At 46.7% G+C, this 15720-nt stretch overlaps 3 protein-coding genes across 4 annotated transcripts; 1 reads left to right on the forward strand and 2 right to left on the reverse strand.

Annotated features, from left to right (window-relative positions):
- Positions 1-30: 30 nt before the first annotated feature.
- Positions 31-7887, reverse strand: LOC146246276 (cyclin-dependent kinase-like 4). 2 transcript variants are annotated; one of them, XM_084683597.1, is made up of 13 exons: positions 7747-7887; positions 7358-7538; positions 6913-7107; positions 6185-6363; positions 5648-5760; positions 3994-4133; positions 3641-3729; positions 2999-3128; positions 2595-2818; positions 2334-2457; positions 1807-1915; positions 717-814; positions 31-548 (listed from the first exon to the last, which is right to left on the reverse strand). In XM_084683597.1, exons 2-12 carry the CDS (start codon positions 7523-7525, stop codon positions 717-719), a joined length of 1569 nt encoding a protein of 522 aa, XP_084539723.1. In that variant the 5' UTR covers positions 7526-7538; positions 7747-7887; the 3' UTR covers positions 31-548. The 2 variants fall into 2 exon arrangements, with proteins under 2 accessions (XP_084539723.1, XP_084539722.1); XM_084683596.1 differs by having other exon boundaries at positions 2334-2460.
- A 450-nt stretch (positions 7888-8337) lies between these two features.
- ube2b (ubiquitin-conjugating enzyme E2B (RAD6 homolog)) lies at positions 8338-13215 on the forward strand. The gene is made up of 6 exons (XM_084683602.1): positions 8338-8510; positions 10323-10403; positions 10997-11022; positions 11449-11538; positions 11697-11785; positions 11967-13215. Exons 1-6 carry the CDS (start codon positions 8467-8469, stop codon positions 12093-12095), a joined length of 459 nt encoding a protein of 152 aa, XP_084539728.1. The 5' UTR covers positions 8338-8466; the 3' UTR covers positions 12096-13215.
- A 74-nt stretch (positions 13216-13289) lies between these two features.
- Positions 13290-14385, reverse strand: xtbd1 (XRN2 binding domain containing 1). Its single transcript, XM_084683603.1, has 4 exons — positions 14128-14385; positions 13901-14006; positions 13750-13806; positions 13290-13496 (listed from the first exon to the last, which is right to left on the reverse strand). The coding sequence occupies exons 1-3, from the start codon at positions 14379-14381 to the stop codon at positions 13798-13800; spliced, it is 369 nt and encodes a 122-aa protein (XP_084539729.1). The 5' UTR covers positions 14382-14385; the 3' UTR covers positions 13290-13496; positions 13750-13797.
- Between the last annotated feature and the right edge of the window lie 1335 nt (positions 14386-15720).

The raw sequence follows: 15720 nt of genomic DNA on the forward strand, positions 1-15720 counted from the left end.
TAGAAATAGAATGACAAGACCGACGAATGCTGCCATGTGATTGGTCAGTCGAAAGAAATCTCTGCCTTTTTATTGGTCTCCTTTGAAAAGCCACGCAGTGGCGGAGATCAGTGTAGCTGTACGGTATATATGGACACATTCCTGGATAAAAGTTTTTAACTCCACTTGTTGGTTGCCTGTAATCTACATATCAACTCTCACAAGGACCAAATTAAATACGTATTAATGCGTAAATGTCGCTTTGTTTAATACTGATAAAAAAATAAATAATTGATTTCCCAATTAAAAACCTGATTATTTAGAAAGTCTTTAGAAATATTTAGACATTTCAAAGGCGGGATATTAGATTTGATTTATTCATAATAATAAATAAAAAATGTTGGTTGCAGCTGTGTAAAAAAGCACTGCATCAAACTGGAAATGTATCCAGAACATTTATTGTCAGCAGCGATTGTTTTTTATATGTTCAGTGTTTGATAGAAGGGATCACTGAGTTTATTGTCTGATTAACAGGATGGCGCAGCTCATCCGATTTGCTTTTTCAGAACCTGAAAAAAAAAAAAAAACATGGCAACAATATTGACCTCAAACTTTGTTCTAGAACGTTTCCATGGGGTTTTACCGTTATTCTAGAATGACAGTTTGCTTTACCTTTGAGAGAGCAGGTAATGGGATCATTCCAACAGCACCAACCTGTCTCCTTGTCAGATACGTACCTACTTACTGCCTTGGTCTGGGAAGTCGAAAGACAATAATGAAGGTATTCTGGAATCTTCTTTGCTCTGCTCTTTCCTCGAATGCTTGGCAGGCTTGACTGTAACCAAAATACCAGACAAGAATGTCACTGTGTGTGTGTGTGTGTGTGTGTGTGTGCGTTTGTGTGTAATCATATGTGTGTTTGTGTGTGTATGCTTATGCATGCATATGTGTGTTTGTGTATGTTTATGTCTGTGTGCTAGATTATGTACATGTGTGTGTGTGTGTGTGTGTGTGTGCATGCAGACATGGGGTGTGTTTGAGTGTGTGTGAGGCTGTGGATGACACATCCTTGCCTGTTTTGACAAAAAACACAAAACAAAAGCCTTAACACGCTAAGACACAGCCCCCAGCTCCACACTGCCCCCCAGTGGACAGCCAGACCATCAAAGACCAGGGAAGAGGCACACACATAAATCGCAGACATTTTCATCTTTGTTAATTAATTAATTAGTCAGTCAGTCTGGTCACAGGGTCGGCCGTCTGGATGAAAGCTGAGGGATGAAGGGATGAGGATGTAGGGGAAGTACATTTCTTTTTATCTCTATATATTTCTGTCTTTTCAATTGACTATTAGACACAAACAATGCCCAGTTTCGGTCTTTACACTTCTCAGTCAAGCCGGCAACCAACAATTCCGTACTTCCACTCTATTCCCTTTCAGATAACCACATCTCATAACCTCCCAAACCACAAACAAACAGATGAATCCAACCTCCTGGATCGCAGGGCCTCTTTTGTCTCTGCACCTGGGCTTCGCTCCAACCTGGCAGGCTGCACCAGAGTTGACCCCCCCCCCCCCCCCACCCGCCCCCTCGTGACTAGCTCATAGCAGCTCACCAGAGGCCCCACAGTTTATATTAGTCTGTGGGTGTGAGGTCTTTTTTCGTCCCCTGAAACCCTTTGGAGGAACCAAAATAGTTTGTTGTTGTGGGACCCCTAACTGCCCCTGCAGCTCTGCAGGCCCTTCATGCACAAAAGCACAATGGTGGATGGATATTATTAGGACTGCTGGCTGGAGGAGGAGAAAACCATAGCAACTGGGTTTACCATCTGAGAGCTTGAGCTCCACCTGGTGGCGGTAGACAGGAAGCCCAGGGAGTCGCAGGTCCCTGATAGACATCGCTTTTTTCTTTGCCAGGCAGGTCAGCTCCACTTGCTGCAGGGTGTGGCAATCCATCGAGTCAATAAAACACAAATAAATAAAAAAAGCATACTTGGTTAAAGAGTACTTAGTATAGTCCCGTTTACTAATTACTCATTCACTACTTTGAGGAGACTGACAATTGCAGTAAACAAGCAGCATGTTTGTTACACTAAGGCGCAGATGCGCATGTCTCTCTCCCCACTCCCTGTTCTGTTCCTCTTCTGTTCTCCTGAACGCGCCCAGTGAGGTTCTCCCAAACCTTGACATATCTGAGAGCTGAGTCACTCAGGCCATAGTAGCCATGGAAACAACGCCAGAGGATTTGGCAGAGCCCCAGCCAGCCTTATAGAGGCCTCACCCTCCAACCACCACACAGACTAAACCTCCCTGGTGTTTTGCAGGCATAGCAGGGGTCAGAGGTCAGTTGCACCTGAGAGGAGTTGTCTTCGGGCTCCAGGCCGGTTCCTCCGGCCGGGTCAGCTGGGCTGGGGAGCCGCTTGGCCTTCCTGCACATGCAGCGGCACACGCAACGGCACCAGGGCCTTTCGCTGCCCCTGCTGGGCGGAGGACGAACAACGCATCAGCAACGTCGTTCTCGGAACAGATAGCTCGCCGGCATGTGATTACGTCAGCTGGGTTTTTTGTCTCTCAAGCCAGCCAGCTGTTGGTCGTCCAAACCTGGGTGACTGACCTGGTCTTGATGAGATCCAGGCAGGAGTGTCCTGTGGTGAACCGGTAGTTGGAGGTGTTGATGGGGGGCATGGTGATGGTGGCGGGGGTGGAGGCCTTGTCCAAGGGGGGCTCTGGGGTGGAGGCCCTGGTCTGGGTCGTAGGGCTGTCGGCCACCTTCCTCTCTGGCCTTCTGGCCGCCCTGGACGGCTTCTCCTTCTTCCCACACTTCTGCTTCTCTGGCTCCTGATAAGACGTCCGCACCCATCAAGAAACGTATCCTTATCACGTCATATCACGCTATATATTAAATGTATCTATCTTAGGGGTGTGTTTAAGGGTGACGCAGGCGCATACACACACACACACACACAATTGGCAACAGACCACTTCTTGACCCGAGGGGCTTGTTTTGGTTCACAGTACCTTCCATTGTCTCCTGGAGTTGGGGGAGGAGTCTGCAGCCAGCTCCTCCTGCTGCAGGCTGGAGGGTCTCCGGGGCGTGTTGTTTATCCTGGCGTCCTTCTCCAGAAGAGCCTGGATCTCAGGGATGAACCTGCCGTGAGAGAGCAACCAAAACACAACAACGCCTTTCTGAAGTAGAAAACACACGGTCATGATGAGGGCAACGCCCCCCTCTCTCTCTCTCTCTCTCTCTCTCTCTCTACGCCCGACAAAAAGAAGAAAAAAAAACGCAGGACAGAGGTACCCTTGGGGGTGTCCGCCAGTCGAGTCCTGAATGATGAATCAGACACACCTGTGGACGCACAGGGTCAGGTATCATGTCTGTACGGAACACCATGTTCTCTGCATGGAATGATGGTTCATGAGTCCTGAGGCTGAGACTGCGCGTGACTCAAATGTCCTCTCTCTCTGCCCACCTCTCTCTCTCCCCCCCTCCCTTTCTCCCCCTCTCTCCCCCCTCCCCCTCTCTCCCCCTCTCCCCCCCCCTCTCTCTCTCTCTCCCCCCCCCTCTCTCTCTCTCCCACCCCTCTCCCCCCCCCCCCCCTCTCTCTCCCCTCCCCCCTTCCCTCTCCGCCCCACCCATCGTGATGTGGAGATGCCCACCTCTCAGGGAACTGGTCCTTGGTGAAGTAGCGGTGTCCCAGTATCTGGCAGCAGGTCACCCTGTCTGACGGGTCTATCTGGAGGCATGTCTGAAACAACAACAACAACAACAAAACACAGGAAAAGCGCCGTGAGCAACACTTTAGATGAAGGTCCCACTGACCACCATGCAGTTAATAATAACACATTAGTTTAACAGGAGCTTTTATCCAGAGCAACGAATTAAACATGCAACCTCTCGAGAATGCTCTACCCCATCCCGACCCCGTCCCTTTCAAAAACCATGTGCTCAATGACTACATGGCATCACGATTATAAACAGTCCACCCGCTCAATGACACACAGGGACTCACATCCACTATCTCTGCCACCAGGGGGTGGAGCTTGCGGTACTTCCTGCGTGGGTCTCGGGAGGGTTCGGCCTCGGGCAGGGTTGCCATGGCGAAGCTGGGGTTCTGGAAGTACAGGTCCAGCTGCTGGCAGGTCAGAGGGCCTGCCCAGTAGGAAGCAGGAGAGAACAGAATATTGTTCTTAGCCTCCCTGCCCAGAGACAATGGACTAAGATGAGCTGCTAGCTAACTCTGGTGCAATTTGATCCTGTTAAAATAGATAATACTATTAATCAAACAGGCAAGATAGTGGACGTGAACATGGAAGAACGTCGACAGCAAAAGCTATAACGACATGAACAGTTTCATATGTAACGCGTCATCGGTTATGTACAGTACATCGTGTATCGGTTTAGCAGACGCTTTTATCCCAAGAAACACAGTGGGGAGCCTGTCATCTTAAGGCAGACGCTCTAACCACCGAGCTCAACTCAACCCCCTGCGGCTGTACATGGTTTAGGATTCATGGATGTGCAACACAGCTAGTGGAAGTGTGCCTGCTGGGCCAGTCTGCTGCCTGCCTCCACAGTGCTGAGTCATGGCTGAGAGGATATTAAGGGCGACACAGTGTTTTTCGGAGGCCTCTCAGATCACCGAGAGGGGCGGATGGACTGTTACTGAACAACAGAGAGATGTGGTGGAACAGAAAGAGGTGCAGGGAGAGAGAGAGGTGCAGGGTGGAGAGAGGGAGAGGGAGAGAAAGGGGAAGAGAGAGGGGGTGGAAGGGGAGGATAGAGATGAATGGGAGAAACAGGAAGGGCGTTATGGAAAAAAGTAGATGGTTTTGGCACAGATATGGAGAGTAAACAAGCGTGTGTGCTTTTATGTGTGAGAGAAAGAGCAACAGAGATAGAAAAGAGGAAGGGAGAGGGGGAGGGAGAGAGAGAGAGAGAGAGAGAGAGAGGGACGGAGGGAGGGAGAGAGAGAGAGAGGGACGGAGGGAGGGAGGGACAGAGAGGGAGATGAAGAGAGTTTGCTTTCTCTCTGGAGGTAATGGTAGTGTCAGGGGAGATGGATATCCATTAGTCATCATTAGCTATCAGCCTGAGCTCAAGCCTGACGGAGACACCAAGAGACAGACACTCAGGCTCCTCTCCTCCTCTTGTCTCATCTCCTCCCCTCTCTTTTCCCGCCCCTTATTTGTCTAGAGGGGGTGGCATTGTGTCCAGTCGAGATGCCAAAGGGGTTTAATGAAGATTATTTACAGGACCCAATTCCCCGGTCAGCTTTTGCAGAGCCACACCACCACGCGTAGGATGCAAATCCGGCCTTCCGTCATGAAAGGATGAAAAGATTCATTTTCATCTCCAGAGGGAGTGAGAGAAGGATCCAGTCGACGCTTTTGTCTTTCACTGACCTACTTTCCACACAATGGTGGAATCCTAGCAGGGCCAGTGGCCGTCTTTATGAGACAGCCAGTCTTATCTGGGTGTCCCCTCCGGACAACGGACGGGACTTTTGATTAAGTCTGTCCAAACAGACCACTGTTGTACTTACAGCGACCACTTTAGAGGTCGTCTCAGAGGTCATGAAGTTCATCCAAGGATGCTGCCTAGCCTACACGCCACGCCACGCCGGTAAGTGGTCGTCTCCTTGCCCTCCAAGCCAGCCGACTCACCCACTTTGCTGACGATCTTGTGGAGCTGGTCGAGGTCAGAGGTGCCTGTCAGGAAGGCCATGCTGGTGGACATCTCAATGATCAGGCAGCCCACAGCCCAGACATCCACAGGCCTGACACGGGGAAACAGAGACAGGCTCCTGAACTGAAGTAGCTAAGACAGACTGAGTGAGTGTGTGAGAGAGAGAGAGAGAGAGAGAGAGAGAGAGAGAGAGAGAGAGAGAGAGAGAGAGAGAGAGAGAGGGAGGGAGGGAGGGAGGGAGGGAGGGAGGGAGGGAGGGAGGGAGGGAGGGAGGGAGGGAGGGAGGGAGGGAGGGAGGGAGGGAGAGAGAGAGAGAGAGAGAGAGAGAGAGAGAGAGAGAGAGAGAGAGAGAGAGAGAGAGAGAGAGAGAGAGAGAGAGAGAGAGAGAGAGAGAGAGAGAGAGAGAGAGAGAGAGAGAGAGAGAGAGAGAGAGAGAGAGAGAGAGAGAGAGAGAGGGGAAACCCAAGACATTGAGACAGACCAGCACCTGAACTGACCCTAGCTGCCTTCCTTACTTGCTGTATGTCTTGTCTCCCACCAACAGCTCTGGTGCTCTGTACCATCTCGTGGCTACATAGTCCGTGAAGGGTTCTCCGGTCGGCGCCAGCGTCCTCGCAAACCCAAAGTCACATAGCTTCACCACCCCGGAGTTAGACACCAGCACGTTCTCTGGTTTGATGTCTCTGTGAATGATCTGTTTGGGGGGGGGGGGGGAAACACAACTCTGCGTTTATTGGTCACCGTTCGCAGTCATCTTGACGTTTTTCACCGTCGGGAGCACTCAACGTGTCAAACGGAGGCACCTTTGTTTGTCACGCTCAGTGATTTTGACGGAATGGTTGTAAACGCTGGAGTGTCGTCCCTCAGGCTGTTTTAACTGCCTGACTCGTTTATAGATGTGCACATTTGCGATGTATCTGTGGTGCAACTGAGAAGCCCTTCAGACATTAGTCGTAAAAAACTACATAGAAATGTGTATAGTAGTAAAACTAGCAGATATCACAATCTGTCAACAGGTTCTAAGCCATGACATTCCTTTTTAACTTAATTTATTTACCTACTTTGGACCGCTTTAGATGGCCTAAAAACATACATTTTAAATAATGTACATCCTTATTAATTTGTTTATCATGTGATATATATAATCTCTTAATTTGTATTTGTGCCTGTGTCCCTGTTGAGGTAACACCCACATTTCCCAGCCTGGGGATCAACAGTTATCTTATCTTATGACAATACTTGCACTGTTGCTGTGGAGGTATTCGACCGCTCGGAGGATCTGGAAGATGTGTTTACGGAGCCTATGGTGGTCCAGTCCCCAGGGGTTCCTCTCCAGCTCCTCCAGAACCGTACGGTCCATGTACTCAAACACCAAGTACAGACGATTCCGGAAGCGGAACACCTCCAGCATATTCACCAGGTTCTCGTGATGGAATTTCTGCGTTAGAACACACACAAACTGGTGTTCATGAACCATCAAGGTGGGGGTGGAGTAGAGTAATGATGCACACACACATGTATACACACAGATGTAAACACAAATATTCCTTCTGTGCCATGCTTTGAAATGGCCTATGTCAGCTTGTGGATGACAGCTAAGTAGTGGAGTTTAACTACATCAAACTGAGGGACAGAAAATGCTATATGCTTTAGCCTATAGTGTCTCTCTCCTGCGCCTCTCTCCTCACCCTCAGCAGTTTGACCTCCCTCGTGATGATCTTCTTAATATTTTTGTCGTCCTCTTTGTCTATAAACTTCTTGATAGCCACGATGTGGCCGTTCTCCTTGTGTCTGCATTTCATCACAGTGCCATAGCTTCCCTCTCCAACCACGCCGAGATTATCGTAGAGATCCATGCTTCTTTAGAGACTGCATGGAATGAAATAAGCACATGCTGAGGTAATGACTATTACATAAGTACAGCTAATTGCCAACTATGAGATCACATGTTTTAGAAATGTATTGAATCCACTTAACCTAGCTGTTGTGCTATTGTTTATCTAGCTCACTGTAGGTAGCCTAGACTTGCGCGTCGTACAAGTGGCCTAGGTTAGTTAGAATCTCTCGAAATACTTACTGTAGAGACTGCGTTTTAACTTTTCTTAATCTCTTGTCAAAGCACCAAATGTAATTCATTCTCTCATTCTCTCACTGTGATAAAGGATGTCAGAAATTGACAGGCCGGGTTACTAAGTTTTATTTCATGATTGTAAGTTGCAAGTACTGACAAAAACAAGAGGTGTGATTAGAATGCAGTTACCATGACAGCGGGCAAAATGAATCACAATGGCTATGGCGTTTCATAATAATAATAAAAAACGTCGTATTCAAAGCAATAAATGTCAAGTTTGATCGACATTCATGAGACTGGCTGTCTCGTTGACATCTCATGGAGAAACACCTTTACCTGCAATATATAATACACCATAATGACATAGGTAAGAATAAACCACTGTGCAGAAGTTAGAAAGGGTGCTTTCGGTTTGTGACACAAACCACGCCTAACTATCTTCATCCGTGACATATTAACATACTTTAATTCACTCCAAGACATGCAGCATTACATCTAGCTAAGTGATAGCAATCAGATCATACATTGCAAAGGTGGTCTGATCCATTCGAACGTTCTTTCCCATTTCCCCTGTGTACAAGCATGACGTCACTGTAACGAGCTGGCTAGTTGTTTTTGAGAGAAGAAAAGGGCACTAGCGGAAGATAGCAAGCTAGCTAGTTGTCCGTTGCAACATCGGTTCTGATTAATTTTATGACCAAAGTATAATTCCACAAATTCATAATAATGTCGACTCCGGCTAGAAGACGGCTTATGAGAGATTTCAAAAGGTAGAAATAACATTTTGGTGTCTACTATGTGTGTTGAGTGGTTGCCAACGGCGTTAGCTAGCTACACAGCAGTTAGATACTGTAGAGGTGGCTCAGTATGTTTGCTGGAAAATCACAGTTCCGTGGAGCGAAAAGAACACTTGAAAATGAGACAATTGTACACTCTTAACAACATTCTCTGATTATAACGTCTGTATATGCATGACATATTTGAACGACTCGTGAAAGCCTAAGACAATTGGCCAACAACTTGGCCCTTGGTTCCTAAAATTAGCGTTAATGCATGTTTACATTCCAGTGTATAGCCTTGGCCCGGGCAACATTATTATCAGGAGTGTTGAATCGTCTGCCCGTCTAGCCAGCTAAAGTTACAGAAGGCCTATACGAATTTACAATCTCTCAAACATGTTTTTAGCTAGCTAGGTAACTGCTTTCCATGGGTACGCGAGTCGGTAACGTATATCATATAGCTGTGTGGGTCATATAGCCTAGCTGTCTGGACTTCGAGCTAGCTGCCCTACTAACATTCTGCAATCAAGATACTTTCTGTTTTCAAAGATGCCATATTACATTTAACTAGCCACGTTTGCGAGCTAGCTAGATAACTGGTTTTGTGCAAAGGTTAAAACATGAAGGATCAATTAGGTACTCATTAATATCGCAACCATGCTACCAACATTTAAATTGTCTTGCTTTATTGACAGTATTGATAATACGTGTTGTTTTTCAGCTGCTCCTTGAAAAGCAGGTGAACAGGAAAGTAGAATGGGCTCGAGTATTGCTCAGTAGAAGAGCTGTGCTTTGTACTGCAGATCAAGAGATCACACGTTTCAAACTCCCCCCCCCCCAAATGCACAGGACGAATCGTTAAAGTGAAAGGAAAATGAAACAATTGGAGAAGAAAATGACATTCTCAGTGCGCGGGGAGGATAAACAGTTTAACTGTGTTTGCCTGACGTGGTTAGCTGCACCTGTTTGTGTCTCGTTCTAATGCACATCCAGCGCCTGTTGTCCTCAGTGGTGAAGATCCAAGTGGCTTCTGGGTGGCAGAGGAGTGTTGAACTCACAGCAACGCCATTGGCAGGGGAAAGGAACTGCTAAGCTATTCTACAAAGTCAGCCCTGCAGAGTGGAGCGGATAGAATGACAGTGAAATTGTACTCCAGCCTTCATTTGCCTAACCGCCTGGAGATCCCTGCCTGACCAGCTGTTTTGGGATTGTGATAGAGAACAATAGACAGGTTCATGCAAACCATTGGGGGCTTTGGCGATCTGTGCCCTGTTGAGCCTGGTCTTGCATGACAAAGTTGTGTCTCGTTTCTCTCCCTTGTCTGCGCATCCCTCATATCAGGGCAAAGTCCAGGTTTCCTGGTAGGAAGTAGGCCAGAGTAGTGGTTCTGTGATAGCCAGGTCTGTGCAGGGTCCACTATTAAGCAGCCAGCCATATGAGACTAGAGATTAAACAAAGGCTAATTCCTCTGTTGGGGGAGGGGGGGATTCTGGATGGAAAAAAAATCTGTCATTAAAGCAGCTTTCCAGAGGGCTTAAGTGAGGTGTGAGCCACAGAAATAGCAGTGGAAGTTTGGGGATTGATCAGATCTGCTTCCAGAAGGTCCTGTAGATATTGTGTAACAACGACCAGCAGCCCCTGTTGTTTTGGACAGCAGCCCCCCCCCTCCGGGTGGATTACTCCACCAAATAGGGCAGTTGTTTAGTTCTGCCATCCTCCAGTCCACGCTATCTACAATAATGACCCCTCCCTCCCCCTTCTAACCTCTCCCTCTTGTCTCTCTCTCCCCCCCCCCCCCTCCAGGCTCCAAGAAGACCCCCCCACCGGTGTGAGCGGAGCACCCTCGGAGAACAACATCATGATGTGGAACGCGGTTATTTTTGGGTGGGTTGAGGGTGCCAACGCGCCCCCCCCTTAACCATTGTCACCACGGCGCCAGGCCATGGAGACCAGGAGTGGCAGGGTCATATGGGAGACGGGCTGCGGCTTAGAGGGAAGGGAGATGGGGGGGGGGGGGGGGAGAGGGGATGGGAGAGGGGATGGAAGAGGGAGGGGAGATGGGGGGAGAGATGGGGGAGGGGGGGATGGGAGAGCGGGGATGTGGGAGAGAGCGGGAGAGAGACGAGGTGGGGGGGGGGGAGATCATGGAGAGAAACGAGGCAGAGGCGAGGGAGAGAGATGGTAGGGCTCAAATGTTACCATGTGCATGTTTAGCTGTGGAGAGCTAGTTGCCACGCTGTGCACAAAGTTATTTTGTTTATTAGAACTCAGAGGGTTGCTGGCAGTGTCAAGACTGCTCTTCCGGGCCTATTTTAATGAGGCCCTGCTTGTGTGTGATGTCCTCTTTCCACCCTATGTAAAGCCTAAGCTGCTCTGCAGACAGACGGGTACGTGTAGTCATAGTCATGATCTCACTGGCAGTCATATACACAGGAACTGATTTTCATGCTAACCGTTTGTTGATCTTTTGTTTGCAGGCCTGTAGGAACACCATTTGAAGACGGTAAGTTGGCAGCCTTTCACGTTCTCTCTGAACAAAACCTCAAACTGGTTATGAATCTAGTCTGTGGTAATCAAACTGACGAGTGGTTATTGTAACTAGTTGAGTTGGCGAAAAGGGCTCGTTTTACTGGACTGGCTTATTGCAAACTAAACTAAAAGATTCCGAGTGATCAATACAAGTGTGTTCCTCTCTCTGTTCCTCACTTCCTGATTGCCCCTGGGGGAAGGGGGGTCTTGAGAAGTGCTGAGTCAGCAACCATGTTTGGGATTATAAATCCCGTCACGTGCTGTTAGCAGTGGACTCTTAGCCTCCGCGAGGGACCAGTTCCTTTCAGGAAGAGCGGATGGTATTTTTAGTAACGCTAATTGTCTTTCCCCCTCCTTTCTGTCTCTCTTTCACTCCCGCTCTCTCTCTTTCTCTCTGCAGGAACATTTAAGCTTATGATAGAATTTTCAGAAGAGTATCCTAACAAACCTCCCACAGTTCGATTTATCTCCAAAATGTTTCACCCTAACGGTAAGACTCCCTATGGTCCTCCTCCCACACACAGACACACAAAGACATTCTATCTTCAACTCTGAGTCAGTCTGCATTCGTCTGTAAGCTTTGCAGAGTTTCTGTGTGTGTGTGTGTGTGTGTGTGTTACCTAATGCTTCTGCTGATCTGCGTTTCAGTGTATGCCGATGGGAGTATATGTTTAGACATTCTTCAGAACCGTTGGAGCCCCACTTATGATGTTTCCTCAATTCTGACTTCGATCCAGGTTTGTCTCTCTACACGTCTAGAAACAAGTCCAACTTGGGACCGTGTGACCACTGCGCTGCTGGTGTCTTTGTCAAGTGTTGAGTGCCGTGTTCAGTTTCAGCATCTCCCTCCCTGAGCCCTGAAGTGAGGTTCAAGGTGAGGTTCGAGGCTGTTCTAACGTGTGGCGTGTGCTTTCGCAGTCCCTACTAGACGAGCCCAACCCCAACAGCCCGGCCAACAGCCAGGCTGCGCAGCTCTACCAGGAGAACAAGAGGGAGTACGAGAAGAGGGTGTCCGTCATCGTGGAGCAGAGCTGGGTGGACTCGTAACCCCCTGAGCTTGCTTCTTCTTCGTCGTTGTCATCATCATCAACCCCACCCCCCCATCGTCATCATCATCAACCCCACCCCCCATCATCATCATCAACCCCACCCCCCATCATCATCTTCACTTTCCTCATCCGAATACTTCTATGGTTCGTGTACCTCGTCAAGAAGTCAGAAGAACTTAAGTGCCACCTGAAGAAAAGACGAAAATAAAAATGAGAATATTCAGAATGGACTTGCTTGCCAACACACGAGGAAAATTGATCTGATATTTGTGTTTCTTGTTCTTAATTTTCTTTTCTTTTTATTGCATGATGTGAAATAAGTTATTGCTAACAGAATTTGTAATATATCCTCTTTTTTTTTTTTTTTCCTCAGTTGGATTGATGCTGTTACTAGATTCTTAATTTTTTAACGTTTCTTGGTTTGAACATAACATGCTTTTTTGGAGGGTACGTGTTGTCAATCATATCATTCAATTGGAATTAGCAAACGGGACTGTTATTAAGAGGAGGGTTGCCTGTACGCTAATGCTAATATGTCACATAGTAAACAAACAACTATCCTGTCATGTCAATTATTGATGGAAGCTGTCAAGTGCCTGTCAGCTTTGGGAAAGCACGGTACCATTAATCACAAGTCAGTCATACTCTACTAGAAACATCCAAAAACTATTATAATACTTAGTGGAAGGGTGCCCAGTGAGCTACAGCGAAGCTTATGGGAGGAGTTTGATTGGGCTAATCATGAGGTCACACCTTTGAAAGAGTGACTCGGGCGGTCTCCTAGGATATGGCTACAATAACAATATCAGAGATCATATTCAAAAAGAAAAAAACCCGCTTTTTCCGGCTTGGTTTACAGCTGGGATTGTCTCTGTTTGTGGCACCAGACAGGCAAATCCAGTATTATAGTAACTACTCTCTGACCTGTCCATCCACCATAGAAGTTGTGTCTAAAAGAGATGTGATATGTTTTACAGAGACAGTACGGGACATTGTGATAAGTGGTTTATTTCACCTTGTAAGGAGAAGGGATATGTTATACAAAAACGTTTTGTGACTCTAAAACAATGTATACTTATATGCTGTATAAACATAATAAAACATTTTTCAGACTTTGACATGACATTGATTGTAGTTGACCTATCACATGTATATCCATCCACCACTCAAATGTAAAAAGGAAATACTATAATTTAAAAACTTTAATGCACAGTTTATTATATTTCCTTTGACATACAGTGTATCTAATATCAGTGTGGCAATTGAGATGGAACATTTACTGCAGTTATATGCCCTTCCACTGAGCTTCACCCATCCCTGCAGTAGATACCCTGTGTTATTCTCTACCCCGCAGAGTGAGGGCGCTAGTTCTCCATGTTAATGCGTGCAGTCCCCTGAGCTGACGAGCAAGAGAACCAAACAGACTGATTAGGAAAACAGGTGCGATAATCCGTTTTTTGGGGGGTCTAATCTCAGGTACAATATCACGCTACTACAGGGTCCAGAGAAACTCCCCACACAAGACAACAGGGCAGAAAGTAAATTACTTAAATGACTTTGCCGTATGAAAACATAAGGTAGGTCAGCCAATTGTTACACTTAAATACAAATGTTTTGTCACACACAGAAACACAAAAGAAACGCGTAGAAACCTTATAAAACAGTCAAACGAATCGTTGCAAGAATCGTTGCAGCTCCAATCATCGTCCCTTTTAGAGACGGAGAACAGAGAAACATGGTTACTCTTACTGCAAATGCAATAAACACATGAGTAGTAAGTGGGTGAGTGGGTGATAGGTTTACCTGTTGCTTTTTCATGATTTCTTCTCTGGTTTTAAAAACGGGCGCGTCCACCACTACGACGCCCTCGGCCATCTCCTGCACCTTCTCGAGCAGGTCAGGGTGGTACCTGAGAAAGAGAAATGGGTATAGATATATATTCAATATGTAAAGTCAACCCCCAACGCGTTTTGTCAAAGACAAAAAGCGTGCATGCCTGTTTACATGTGCATGCCTGTTTACGAACTCACCGACAACCGAGGAACACGTTGTTAGCCCACACCATTGATAACGCGAGCAGTTGATCCACATGTGGGTCCTCATAATCGTTTATGTTCCGGAACAAGAATTCTCTTCGTGCCTTCCAGTGTTTCTCACTCTCTGAGATTCCGCGATACGTCTCCACCTGCTCGGCCAAATGCCTGTTTTGTTCAATGAACTCTTGAATGTCCAACTCCGCCATCTCTAACCCAGCTAAGACAACAACAACAAAAAAAACATTCATATACAACTTCCTGTCTATACGTAGAGAGCGTAAGTAACTTCACGACGTTGAATCCCTACACTGCCTCTGCGTGGCTAAAATAAGAACAACATCAAACCAGTAAGAGAGATCACAGGCGGTCATAAGTGGTATCTGTTAAATCTATCGGTGGTGGATGAATTACTCTTACATCTTACTTATTTTTACCCTCAAAACCACCCGGACAGTATCGTTATGCGTTCGGAGACCCGAGTGCCAAAAGCTAGAATAAATCAACAGTGACAGATGATGACATCAAAGGTGATATGATTTCAAGGAGGTCTGTGATTACTTCATGGGGGGTAGGGAGACCGGGGGAAATAAAACCCGTGTTCAAAGCGCAGGTGAGCTTCGTGGAGCGTTCACCTTCCAGGCATATTTTAATTACCTACCTTCATAACATTATTTGATCCCAGTTCCCAAGTCCTACAGATATAAAATCAGTTGGATATAGACCAAGACGCTTGTTTCATTCCAGGCAACACACAACAACCATAACTCCTACACTTTCCAGCTAAGACACCCTTCTTCAGAATGTATGATGATAATCACAGTTTAATAATAATAATAATAATAATAATAATATACCAATATTGCATGTACTTTTGTGCTAATTGGGATGCTTTTGGAATTCGGTCTCGGCCAGCCTGGTGCAGCGGCAATGAACGCCCCCCCCCTCTCTGAAAGTGAAGCCCTTGGGACTCTGCATGTTATAACATGAAGCCTAAAGCTGATGTGCTGCAAGATTCCAGAGACGTGCGCGAGGCCGCTGGATGTCTGGCACACCACCTCCCCCTGTCCCTGCGCATCAGAACAGGTTGGAGCAGATCTCTGACAGGACACAGGGGGCGTGAGGGGAACATTAAGGAGAATAAGAGTATGAAAATGTGTGTGAGAGGTGGGCGGTGTGTGTGTGTAAATAGGTCTGTGTGATTGTATGAGACAGTATAAATACTAAAGGGTGTACATAATAGAGCTTGTATATTGAAAGAGAACATGCCATGCATGTCTTATATGCTTTTGGGATGGTTGAAAGGCCCCTTAGCTTCTCCCTTTACTAAGCTGACTTTATGTTGTGACATAATGGAAAAAAATTGTATCTGAATTATATAGACAAAACAAACAGGAAGTGTTTGTCCTCTATTTAGATATGGAAATTCATTTAAAGTTTTTTTTCATTTAAAAAGGACCCCAGGATATATAAATACACAACACACACTGTTGGGAAACTAAATGAAAACAAATAAAAACAAATGAAGAAACCACGGCAACAGAAATCTGAACTAGTCAGCAGAGATTTTAAAAAAGCAAAGCTAATGGA

This window comes from Hypomesus nipponensis, chromosome 20 (genome assembly GCF_054491055.1).
Source record: "Hypomesus nipponensis isolate SF chromosome 20, ASM5449105v1, whole genome shotgun sequence".
Classification (NCBI taxonomy): domain Eukaryota; kingdom Metazoa; phylum Chordata; class Actinopteri; order Osmeriformes; family Osmeridae; genus Hypomesus; species Hypomesus nipponensis.